Raw genomic sequence first — 12653 nt, 5'->3', positions numbered from 1 at the left:
AACATGTATTTTGGGTAATTAATGATTCCACTGAAAAGTGAGTGTGACGGGGTCTGGGCTTTGCAAACCTCACTGGAATTCCAAATGTAGTTGTCACGATCTCTGTTACACAGTTGGCCACATGACTTCCTGTCCCAGATGCTGACTGTTCTCCCTCCAGGTCCAAATATTGAACATCTCCTTGGCCTTCCTCACTGTTTTTGATCCATGTTTGTTTTAGGAAAGGTGCTATCCATTAAGAGACCCGCCCGGGCCAGTTCCACAGTCCATCTGTCCTAATTCTTATCCTTCAGTGAACTAAAAATGTGAACTTAAAAAGGGTTTTTATCACAACATTACTTTTAGGTACCAAATCTATCCCCCATGGTGTGGGGCCATGTCCAGCTACTTCTGGGAGAGGACGTGAACACGCATTCCCCTGGGGGCAGTGGGACCAGCTCACCCGGGCAGGCGTCTCCGACTGCTTCACTGTAACGCAGGGACATTCCCACCGCACAGGGCTTCCGCAGATGGAGGCAGGCGAGGCAGGTAGACTCTCAAGGGCAGAGCCTGGCTCTGTTCCTGGCATCAAGAGTCCTCAGCCATCCAGGGGCTGACTGCCTGCATCTGGAGGAGGGCGGGCCAGGTGAGGTGCAGGCCACTCTGCAGCAGGGGGCTGTGATCCTGTCACCAATGCCTCTTCTCCATCTGCCGGTCCCTGCCTTTACCGGGGGGCTGTCCCACCCAGCAGAAGTTCTCTGAGATGCAGGTGCCTCAGTGGTCACCCCTTGGTTGACCCCAGGGTCCCAACAGGCCCAGGTTTGGGAATTGACCTTTTCCCTGTAGCTGCATTTCTAAAATGGTAGAGTTGCTTTCATGCCAAACCTGTGAAGAAGAAGAGTTATGACGAGCAAGAGGCAATTTCCTCCCAAATGACTGTTTCACTTTGCTGGTTTCTGGTACAGTCATGACCTCGGGTAATTCCCATATGAAGTCAATGGTCGCATGTTACATAATAAAGCGAAGTCATTGTTTTTGACCTTCACTTAGGAGTGAATGATCACTGTATCCTCAGAACAAGGTGGAGAAGGCCCCTAGTTCCTTTGACAGCTTTTACACCCAAAGATAAAGCTGTGGTAAAAGTCCACTTAAGCCATGTGATGTGATCTGACAGCCAAGGCCTGCAGCATTACAGTTAAACATAAAGTGCTTATTTAAGGAAAAAACATTTATGAGCATTTTATGCATATTTCCTTCATTTGGAATCTCATTTGAAATCAAGATGATGTGGGTAGTTGATTTTGAAGGCTAATGCTCCTTATTAAAAAGAGGGCTGAAAGAAATATTCGTTCAATTACATGAGAACAGCAATGTTTCCCCTGCTGTGTGGCCATCTTCTCTAGTCGGGGGATTCTGTCTGAGCCTCTGGCTTGTGATGCACAGCCCTGGGGGTGAGGTGCCCGCTGACCAAGGGCAGCGGGAAAGACAGGCAGGCTCTGTGTTGTTTGTTTATTTTGTATCTGTTACAATCAGACTTTAAACATTAAGGAGGGAATATTTCATTTCACTTTATGGACTCTTTGGTCTGGAAAACACCACTGAAGTGATTTGGTTCACACAATGTTTTAAGGGGGAAAACACTGAACCATCATGGTGGCTTTGCTTGCAGTGACCCCACAAATCCAAGGAGGATCGTGGGCTGCATCCCAGGTCCTCGGCATGATCATAGTGCAATGCTGACTTCATTCTGTAAGATGATTCCTCCGGGGAGCAGAGATAATTTGAGTACCAACTCAGACCTTACTTTTAAAGTTTAGTATTCTTTAAGACAATAATGTCAATTTCACCTTTAAAATGACTTCATACTTATCAGAAAATTTTAAGAAATTTACAAGAAGACCATTCCTTGGTCATTTGGAAGTGGGATACTACAGGGTGATTATGTGTGTTTGTTTTTTTCTACAAACAAGATCATCTTCTAGCCACAAAATAATCGTGGACATCAGAGGATGAACGTGGACATGTTTCTACCACCTAAGTCCCAAGCCCCATTCAAGTTCTGCCAATTATCCTGTGAACAGTCTTCCATTCCAACAGGACTGGGAAAGGGACCCTGTCCAGGGTCATACATCCGCAGTCTCTTTGACATCCGTGGGCTGACCCTGTGGAAGGTCTCAGGCCTGACACTCTGAGATGTCTCTCAGCTCGCTCTGGGCTGGCTGGCCATTCCACATTATTAGAGTCAGGTCTTGCTCTGAGCAGAAAGACTACAGACGTGAGCTTCGGGGTTCGCTGCGTCTCACCACACAGTTACAGTCTGGATTCTTCTCATGGCAGGTGGTTTTGACCTTGGTCACTTGTTAAGGTGGTGTCTGCCCATGTAAAGTAATTCTTTAGTCCTTCTTTAGTATTTCCTTTGCTATTCATGGAGGATTTGGGGGGTAATACTATAAAGTCATGTAAATATCCCAAAGCTCATTAAAATTTCAGTCACTTGTTTTACCATCTATTTCTTATTTGAATTATTATAAAGATGGTTGCTGAGTATTGATTTTTCTAGTATTGTAATTTTCTCTACATTCACTGTAGGCATTCCAATATAGAGAAACACATTTCTTATCTCCCTTTATATTTAACTTTTTATGAGTATAGGTTAAAGATTAATATGTTATTTAATGATTTACAATGCATTCTTATCACTGTTTATTTGGATGTTGAAACTATCTCATATTTGATCAGTTTGTTGACGCTGTCCTAATTCTGGCACAAAAATACTCCAGGCTCGATTATTTCATATGCATGTGAACACAGCAAGAGAGAGGAGTGGATGCAGACTGTTCCAGCCTTTGATTTAGTCAATTGGCAACTTGGTGCCTTGTCTGGTCCCTGACTGTGTGTTCCAAGTCCACCAGAACTCACTCCTCCCATCCACTGAGAGAGCAGGAGCCAATTTTACCTGACCATGTTAATCTTGCTACAGGGGTTACAAAACATGCTGAATTGGTCATGACCAGTTCATCTTCTGTGCAGGCTGCTCTGTATTTGCTGAGAACTGCTCTACAGTGGCTAGGGGAGGGAAGCTATTAGTGGTAGGTCTATTATGAAAGTGTCCAACAATTGTTGCTTTTTTTTTTTGTACGAGGGATTGAACCCAGGGTCACTTTACCACCACTGAGCTACATCCCCAGCTCTTTTTATTTTTAGACAGGGTCTCGCTAAGTTGCATAGGTCTTTGCTAAGTTGCTGAGGCTTGTCTTGAACTTGTGATCCTTCTACCTCAGCCTTCCAAGTCGCTGGGATTACAGACATGTGCCAACTATGCTCAACAATGATCGGAAATTTTAAGAATTTATTAAAGAATAAATAATTGTGCTCTCCTTGGTAGCACATTTATTAAAATTAGAACAACACAGAGAAGCTTAGCATTGTCTCTGCACACGGAGAAAATGCGAATTTGTGAAGCAGTCTATATTATTAAAGAAGAAAACAAAAACTATTTATTATTAAAAGTTTTTAAATAATTAAATTATCTATGATTATTCTCTCCCTGCCTTCCTCCAGCCTCCTGCACCTCTACCCTTCTGAACTCAGAATTAAAATGAAAACATTAGGATCCGACCCTTTCCACCTGCACTGAACACAGAGCACCCTCTAGAGGCGGCACTGAGTCAGCATAGTATTTCCAACCTCACAAGGACCTGAGAGCTGGCAGAGCCCCGCAGCCACCTGCAGCCACCTGCAGCCACCTGCAGCCACCTGCAGCACACTGCCTCCCTGTGCCAGCCGGGTTCCTCTGTGCCCATTGTCCTCCTGGGGCTTCGGCTTGTGCATGGGGCATCAGTACAGGGACCTGGCATGTCACAGACACAGAGGAAATAGGCAGGAATCCGGCCAAGAAGGTGGACAGAGCAGGGTCCATGCTTACACGGACTCTCTGTCCAGCCTCTGGGCTTCCCATCAGATGTGCAAATACAAGTTCCAGACACTTGTTTAAATCATTAAACCACATAAAACTAAAGACATATTCCTTGCCTGGGGACAGTGCCAGTTTAAATCTTCTCTGAGCCACCCCTCTTTCTTCTTCTCCCTTCCAAGACCTCCCTGTTAATGTCTCCTGTTACTGAAGTGAGGAAACGCCAGAGCTCACTCCTCTAAGACACACACACACAGGATCTCCTCATCGAGCAGTTTGTTTCTCTCTGAACTAGCTGGAGACATACTTAAGAGTACAAATCATAGCAACAACAAACTAAAGACAGGAACTTGCTACTTCCCCTAGGCTTTTAGACGACCCTTTTAGTTCTGGGTCATGGAGTTGGTTGTGATCCCGGGTCTTTGAGCATCTGGAAATATTTCCATCAGAGAAGATCCTACTCTCAACTTTTCTTGTTTCATATTCGAAAATATGCTTTGTTCTGCCTCTTTAAAAACAAAACAAAACATGGCTTAGGACCTAGGATCAAAGCATACACGTGGCTCAGGCAGTGGGCGGAGGAAGCGTGGCCGTGGGGGTGGAGGACGTGGGGGGAGGGGCTCTGGCCACTGAAGCCCTGCCAGCTTCGCCTCTGTCCTTGGCCGGGAGGAGCCCCCTCCCTCCCCTCTGGACTCGGCTCAGGCTGGGTGTCTTCAAGTTGCTCCAAGATGTGGCAACCTGTTGTGTCTGTGGGGCGTGATTATTTTCTTCAGGATGTGATCATCGTTTCTGCCAGATGAGATTCCACAAGTTACCACATCTGGGTGAAATTTAAGTCACCAGATAATCCTTGGAGGACCCACTAAACAATGGCATTCACAGGCCTGCAGCATTTGACAACCTCTGGAGACTTCTCTAGTGTTGACCTTTGAACTAATCGCGGAGTTAAGGGCTACACGTGCACCTGAAGACCTCTCAGCCACTTCCCGGTCCTCCCTGGCTGCCCCTTGGGGTCACCAGACAGGTTGTCACTTCTGATGTGAGCAAGAGAAGAGCAGTTGGTAGTCCCATGTGGTTTTTTACGTTTCGTCGTCAGGTTGACTTAACCCTCTACACAGCCTGCAATATGCTGGACGTGTGGACCCCGCCTCCCCGAGTCTCTGGGAGAATGTTGGGTGCCAGGCAGAGCCTTAGCCAAGAGCCACCGTTGCCGTCACCAGGCCTGGCTCCTGGCTGGCGCTGTGGGGCTCTGCAGCCTTCCTGACTCCTGGCTGGCACTCGGGTGACCAGGCCAGCAGGGCTCACAGAAGCCAAGGGAGCTACTCCAGGTCCCATGTCTGACTCTCAGGGAGAACTGGCTGCCTGTGGCATCACCGTGCTGTCTCAGGGGCAGTGGCGCAGCTTCTCAGTGACAATGACGCTGGCCATGGCAGTGCCACGAGGCAGGAGAGCAGTGCAAGTCTGGGCAGGGTGGCCCCAGGCTATGCCCTCCCGTCTTCCCACCCTTCCACTTGGTTTCCAGAGGGGTTCCTGAGCCCACAGACCCTGCCCCTGCCACAGGGTCCACTATGAGACCACTCTCCAAACCCCAACTACCACCACGTGTGGGGCTCTGCCTCCTCACTGTCACTGTTCCTCCCTGTGGTGGCCAAGGTCAAGGACATGGTGGTCACCACCCTGAGCCTTACACTGTGTCAAGTCCAGGATCCAACTTCTCCCTTGAGGGCCCCCCTGCTATGGCGGGGGCTGAATCATGAACCATGTGCTGAACCATGCTGGAAACAGAGGGGCCAGGCCAGCTCTGAGGCCAGCTCTGAGCATGCAGGCCAGCAGTCACCCTGCCTGCTCCTGTCCCAAAGGAGCGGGCAGGGTGACTGCTGGCCTGCATGCTCACTGTCACTCACAACAAAGCAGTTAGGAGCATCCCACAGCTGAGGAGCACGGGGCAGGCTGTTCTTGCAAAAGCAGCACTCGCACTCGGTGGCTCTGCTGAATACTGAGGAGCACGTGTAGTTGGGACAAGGGCGAGGCCGCCACCAGGCAGCATGCGCTGAGCCCCAGTGTCCATTCTGAAGCTGTGCTCAGGGCTCGGGGCCTGTTGGGCTGCACTCCAGCTGGTCACTCCCGAGCTCCAGGCTATTTGCCAACTTTCTACTGACATTACTAATGGTCAGACTGGACTCGACATCTGGGTGTTTTGAGTTAACCTCACCTGAGGTCTCTCTTCTCAATGACAGGTGCTGTGGCAGCCCTACTGGGTGCCAGGGGACAGAGCAATGAGTAAAGACGTATATGGGGTTGGGGAAGAGGACAGTAAATAGGAAGTGAGAATCATAGCAACGTCTAAGAAGAAAGCAAATGGAGCCGTGGGGCAGTCGTGGTGGTACGACACTCCAGGTGCTCAGCAGCCTTTCCAGAGAGAGCGACATCGGGGCCAGGGCCTGCAGGATGTGGGAGCAGTCCTACGGAAGCAGCAGCAAAGGCTGAGGCGCTGGGGGCAGCTGGGGCCTTCCCTGAGCCAGGATGGGCCACCTGGCTGGAAGCAGGAAGAGAGGAATCGGAGAGAGCAAGGGCCAGGCCGCTGTCTCGGCCACATTTCAGACCCTGTCTAAAACTGCTGGGCAGCACGTTCCCCACAGAGGGGGAGGGACCACGAGCATTGTGACCCCTCGGCAGGTGAGTCCAGGTCAGAAGCCACCAGGAGCTGCCTCAAGGCCTAACATCCACTCTAGCCCAGTTCTGCGGACTTGAGAATCCATGAATCTGGAGGATGTGGGGAGCCTACTAAAGGGATGTCACCGTGCTCCTTAGAGGGTCCTGGGAAAGCTCCAGTGTGCACCCAAGCCCCATACTGTGCAGGCACAACGTTTGGGCCACAGAAGATTGACGGCAGAACCAGAAGCCAGAGATTGATGGTGGGATTGATGCAGGACACGGGCACAGGAATCTCACAGCCTGCAGGAACAACGAGCACGAATATGAGGTTGAGCTTCTTATTTAGAGTTGTGGGGTTTTTTTTTAAATTACAAAAAAGCCAAGCAAAACTAGCTCTATGACAAAAGAGGGAAAGAGAATCCATTACAGAGATCTGAGGAGGTCCACAGAGCCCCAGGCAGGGAGCAGCACCCCTGGGGGGGTCATGAACTGGACATGGGGAGACACCTTGTACCTCCTAGCTCTGCCCCTTCCCTCCTGCTTCATTCTGGCACCTTCTGTCCACAGGAGAGGACCTTGCTGGCCAGGCTGGGGCCAGCTGTTTAGCATGCCCAGTGGCTCAAGGAAGGGAGGTCAGTAGCACTGACAGCCTGGCCGCAGAGCCTCCCCTAACCAAGCGGCCGCTGCTGCACCAGCAGCTTCCCTCTGAAGTGTGTTTTGAGAGAGATTGGGAACTACTCCAGCAGGTGCTCTCTGCCGTGGGTCAGAGAAATAGCCAGGCAGCAGAAGCAGAGGAAGCAAACCCACACGACTGACGCGTTGCTCTGGAGTTGTGCTTTTAGTGAGAAACCTCTCCTCCACACCCACCTGGTACAAGGGGAAGGCAAATGGACCTGAGTCCAAGGTCTGGGCTGGGTCTCAGGGACGGGCCTCTTGCCCGACAGGGTTCCCTCTGTTCTCACCAGGATGAGGCAGTGGGACTAGTCCTCCTCCAGGTCGCTCCCAGGTGCTCCTGGGCTAGGCTAAGCATTTCCATTTGGCAGCTGGAATTGCTTAGGAATTTGTCCTCAGGTTAGTCGCAGGTATTCAGAGACGGTAAGGAGACAGGCTGTGCTTCAGATCGTCTGATTCCAGGCTCAGGCCCTTGAATGCACCTAAGTTCATGAATTTCCTAAGCCCAAGTTTGCTTCCCCTAAAACCCTGGAGAGGAACCAGGCACAGGTGCCACCTCCAGCGCGAACTCACAGCCCTACATAGTTCTTCATGACCTTGTCACATGTGACTTTCCCTTGTCCCCGGGGCAGGTGCGAGAGCGTGGAGCTGGACAATAAAATCCGGGATCTGATAGAGAGAAATGCTTCTCTTGATCCAAAAGGGGTCCCCCCAGAGGCCACGCTGAGTCACAGGAATGCATGTCCTCCAAAGGTAAGAAAGCTTCCTCCACAAATCTCCGTGCCCGACTGCTGGCTCAAGGAGGAGTGTGCGGGGACAGTCCCCACGTTCACTGCAGGCAGCCCTTCCTGAAGGGCCAGGTGCTGAGCACCACAGGGCTTCCCTTTCAGTCGCTTCCTGCTGCTGAGAGTCCTGGGCGGAGGCCCCTCCAGGCAGGAGCAGGACCCGAGGTGGGGTCCCCAGGAGCAGGCGTTCCTGGAGGCAGGGCTGGGCTCCGCAGCCCGCACCGCTCCTGCCTTGCTTTGTGCTTTTGTTGTTGTTTTTGTTTCCTTGTTCTTTGCTTGAAAGTCAAAGGTGTTTGAATTTCCTCTTTGCAGATGTTCGTCTGTGGTACTTTGTTTAAGCAAATAAAATTCAAGACTCAGCTTGAGCTAAGAATTCTGTGGACCACCATCTAGAAACACATGATAAGGGCCCCCTGAACTCTTCTGCTCCCTGATGGTTCTAGGGTCGTCTGCCATGACCACCTACTTAGTGGTCACCAGAGACTGTAATGAGGGTGGAGTCGAGAGCACACCTGGCATAAAGAGTTTTTACCTACCAGTAACTTCAGCTCTCCTTTCTCAGGTAAGGTGTGCACGTGGCAGGTGCAGATCACCGAGGGACTTTTCTGTGGTGCTGGTGGACCTTGGTCTCCCTGAACAAATGTTTGCTCTTACAGCTAGCTTGCGTCCACACCTGTTACCTCGTCTCTTAAAGGAAGTCTCAGAACGGCACCAACCTTGGGTCTGCCCTGACATCACCAGGGGACACCCCACTCCTGGGCATCTCTGCACTGGCAGCCTGCGCATGCTTCTCTCTGTCTCACACACACACACACACACTCACACGCACACACACTTACACACACTCACACCCACCTGCTTTTAATCCCCAGTGCCCGGGCCCTCGGGCCCCGTGGCTGTCACCCTCCAAGTCCCACGTGCTCCCGACAGCCTCCCGCCCTCAGGACTCTCCAGCTGGACCTTCCTTACCGGTGACACCTCTCTGCACGCTCTTTGCCAGCCTCAGGCTCGCTCATACGTCACGTCTGCTTCTGGGGCTTCATGGAGAGGCGTCTCCACACCTCATAGATGAAGTGAGCGCCTCGGGAGGCGCAGGGCGGGCTGTTCCCAGCCGCCAGCTGGTGTTTCCCGTCCTCCTCATGAAGTACGAGGAAAGACCCCCAGAGGGTGAGCGCCGAGCCGTGGCTGAGGAGACTCAGGGAGCTGGAAGGGGCCTGGGGAGGCGGGGGAGGGGAGTGGACCACGGGAGCCTCAGGTGGCAGGGGCCCTGGGCTGAGGTGGGACACACCCCTTACAGCCAGTCGCCAAGCCACACCGGGGCCTGTGCCTTAGCATCTCCATCACCTGCCAGTCAACGTTGTGCTTGACGGTCCACTGAGCCCCAGAGAGACCACATCACCTCCCGGGCAGTGTCGGGCACTCCCTTACCATAGCTGAACTGATGGCCGTGCCGGGCTCTCCCCGCCATCACAGGGCTGTAACCCCGACCCGAGGCACAGTGGCCTGGCACCTCCGTCTCTCTCATCTCCTCGTGTGCACGTGCCACCACCTACTGACTCAACCTGCTCCAAAACCCTGCTCACCGGCACGGGCCATGCAGATCCCCAAACACCCTGTCCCCTCTGGCCTCTCCTGCCCACTCGCCCGTCTGGCTTCCCTCGAGTCGCCTGCCTGCTCCCTTGGAGGGCTCAGGCCCTGTCCACGTCATGGGACACAGGCTGAGGCCCGACGTGTGCTGGGTGAACCTGTCTTCCCCACTGGCCCCGGGGCCTGGAGGAGGATCTGTCTGCTCCCTGAAGGCACTGAGTTCCACGGCAGGTTTTTTTGGAAGACAACAATAGTGAACCACTAGCTTGACTTCGTGAGCCACGGTCAAGCTAGACGTGCCATCAATTCGCCCCTAGAATTCCCCTAGAGTGCTCGGAGTCTGCCGGGGAAGTGGCAGGAACAGGGACTCAGAGACCCACTGCTCACTCTTGGCTGGGGCCACTGTGTGGTCTTTCCTGTTCTGATGCTGAAGTCACTGACTGCCAGGGGTTCGGATGCTCACTGGTCATTGCTGCCTGTAGATGAGATTTGTGCCAAGCTCCGGAGCACTGGTGGGTGCCCCTGGCTGTGCCAACCCTGCCTGGGTGAGATATGTCCTCCTGAGCCCCCAGGTCACCACACACGGGTGCTCCCTGCCCTGGAATAGATACTCATTCCCTGCGTGCACCTGGGAGTTCCAGTGTCTGCCGAAGGACGCGTCACCTCCTCTTGGTCTCCCATCACAGGGGCTTTAGCTGCTGCTGTTCAGTACCCACTCTGGGCCAGCATCCTGCAGAACATTCCTCTACGTCCAGCTGTTCAACCCTGACCCCCTGCAGATGGGAAGCTCAGGTTCAAGGAGGTTGAGATATTTCCTCATGGGCTGATAGGATGGAGAGTCTGGACCTCGACTCAAATGGGACCAAGTGGAAGCATCGCCCTGCTCTTCCTGCTTCCCTCACATCAGGGCCATCTGGGAGCTGGGCCAGAGCTCAAGCAGATGCAGAGGATGCTGTCATCAGAGTGGACCCCACCCAGGGCCTAACACACCACACTCGATCCAGCCACTGTGGCCTGCCCGTCTTCCTGGGTCTGTCCTCCCAGAGCAGCCAAGGGAGTCTGCAACCTCCTCCCTCCATCCCTCCAGCACCTTCCTCGATCTTCCTCCCCAGGTGTCTCCACGTATTTGATTCCAGAGCGAACCCTGCTCTGCCTGCTGGAACCTACAGCGACCCTCTGTGCAGGGGAGTGCTGCGCTCAGGACAGAGCAGACCTTCACTTTCTCGCTGAGGTCCTGATAGAACCGAAACAGGTGCAAGAAGACTCCTGTTTGGGTGAAACAAGTGAGAGCCAGCCGAGGGCGGGTTCGGGACAGTGGAGGGCTCCTCCGCTTTCCCACTGAATGGAGTCAGCGTAGGAGTGGGAGGCAGACTCCTTTTCCGGGAGCTGGGAATCGGTTTCTTCATGGCTCCACGAGATGGGAAGGGGGTAGCGGAATGGAGAAATGACCTGATGAAGGGGCCTGAGCCACATGGAGTTCCCTTTTCACTAACCAGCGTTGCCAAGAAGGAGTGGAGAGGGGGTCAGAACCGAGAAGGAAGCCGGATGACTCATGGCTTCCAGGAAATGAGCAGCATTACTGATGAAGAGGAGAAAGTCCACCCGCACCGAAGTGCCTGGGGTGCTGTAGCAAGCAGCCGCAGGAGGTCAGTGCACAGAGGTCAGCCCGAGTCTCGGTGGCTGAGGAAAGGCAGCTGCCTCAGTGCATCGGTGTCAAGATTGCCAAGTGTATGAAAAATAGGCCTGGTGACAAAGAGGAAGAGGGACAAAAGAAAAGTGGGTGGTTCTCCTTGATGGAAGGCTCTAATCCGTTCCTGAGGGTGTGGCATGAATTTGGAGGATGCGTGGGTCTCTGATAGAGTTCAGAGGGACCGTCGGCTCTACAGCCTGAGTGCAGGAGCTACTGCTCCTCAAGTCCACTACCTGCACAGTCGTAGGTGTGACTTCACAGTGTCCTTCGCAGACGTCGACAGTTAAGATCCAGAATGCCCGTCAGTGGAGGAATCATGAGGACACAGGTGGATGAAGTCTTCGTTAGAGGACAATGGCTGTCATAAAACAGGGGCTCCTGGGCGGAGGGCAGGAAGACTCCAAGTCGTGCTTGGTGTGAAGGGTTAGGGTCCCTGGGCTAGAGCATGTTCACGGAATTCTGTCCTGATGCCATTTGTTTTTTATTTTTACCAGGGATTGAACTCGGGGGCACTCGGCCCCTGAGCCGCATCTGCAGCCCTATTTTGTATTTTATTTAGAGACGGGGTCCATTAGCACCTTGCTTTTGCCAAGGCTGGCTTTGAACTCGGGATCTTCCTGAGCTGCTGGATCACAGGGGTGCACCACCACACCCGGCCTGATGCTATTTTAAAGATACGATTTTATTGCCAAAATATTATATTTTATGCATCCTATTCTTAGTCATACCCATCCCAAGACACATCAGTTTGTATAATTAAAGAACAATCGAGAGTGACAAATGCCCCCAAATTGGGGCGACTAGTTTACAAATCAGTGCTCTAGATATGCTTTCGGACGGAGTCTCGGGAACAGGCAGCGTGGTCTCTGTGTCAAAGCACCTGTGCTCTGCTCCGCACATCTCCACCTTCTCCTGGGCACCCTCAAGTCCACTACTCGCAGCCGTGCTGAGGCCAAATGCACGGCCAGCCACCGCCCTTGATTAGCTGCCCTCAGGGAAGTAAAGGGGGAAAAAAGATCGCGAAGTGTACGATGAGTGGACACCACACCCAGCAAGACACATCCTGATGCCGTGGCAAACTGACACACCAACCTGCAGGTGCCCTCCATGAGACAGCAAGGACAGCGTCCTGAAGCACTTCTCCTGACAGGCCGTTTCCGTCAGCGCTGGGACACCGCGCAACCTGGGGCGGGCGTGAGGTGCCCGGGTTTAAGGAGAACCAACAGAGTTGAGTTGTCCGAGAATCTGGTCTGCCTTGGGACTCTTTCTGCCTGTCTTTCTTTTTCTCCTTTCTCTCTCTCTCCCTTCCTGTCTTCTTTGGGTTTTGACTTGGAGGCAGATATCAGCTTTGAGTAAGTTTGGATTGGGCTCA

General features: G+C 52.6%; 1 protein-coding gene and 1 non-coding gene across 7 annotated transcripts in view; both read left to right on the top strand.

Moving 5' to 3' along the window:
• The first annotated feature begins 3348 nt into the window (after positions 1-3348).
• Positions 3349-3455, top strand: LOC124094393 (U6 spliceosomal RNA). Its single transcript, XR_006852216.1, has one exon. It is a non-coding gene; the product is annotated as a U6 spliceosomal RNA (small nuclear RNA).
• A 4340-nt stretch (positions 3456-7795) lies between these two features.
• LOC124094390 (TNFAIP3-interacting protein 3) overlaps positions 7796-12653 on the top strand; it is a 32022-nt gene continuing 27164 nt past the window's right edge. For 5 of the 6 annotated variants that reach the window (XM_046447082.1, XM_046447078.1, XM_046447079.1 and 2 more), the window contains exon 1: positions 7796-7972. In XM_046447082.1, coding sequence (XP_046303038.1) covers positions 7811-7972 — 162 coding nt within the window. In that variant the 5' untranslated portion in view covers positions 7796-7810. Of the gene's footprint in view, positions 7973-8316; positions 8567-12653 lie in introns of all 6 variants that reach the window. The other variant, XM_058580107.1, reaches the window with a different exon arrangement.

Source organism: Marmota monax, unplaced genomic scaffold (assembly GCF_021218885.2).
Source record: "Marmota monax isolate L192 unplaced genomic scaffold, Marmota_monax_Labrador192_F-V1.1 WCK01_AAM20220418_F8-fsc01186, whole genome shotgun sequence".
Lineage (NCBI taxonomy): Eukaryota > Metazoa > Chordata > Mammalia > Rodentia > Sciuridae > Marmota > Marmota monax.
This window is presented reverse-complemented; position numbering and strand designations above follow the sequence as displayed.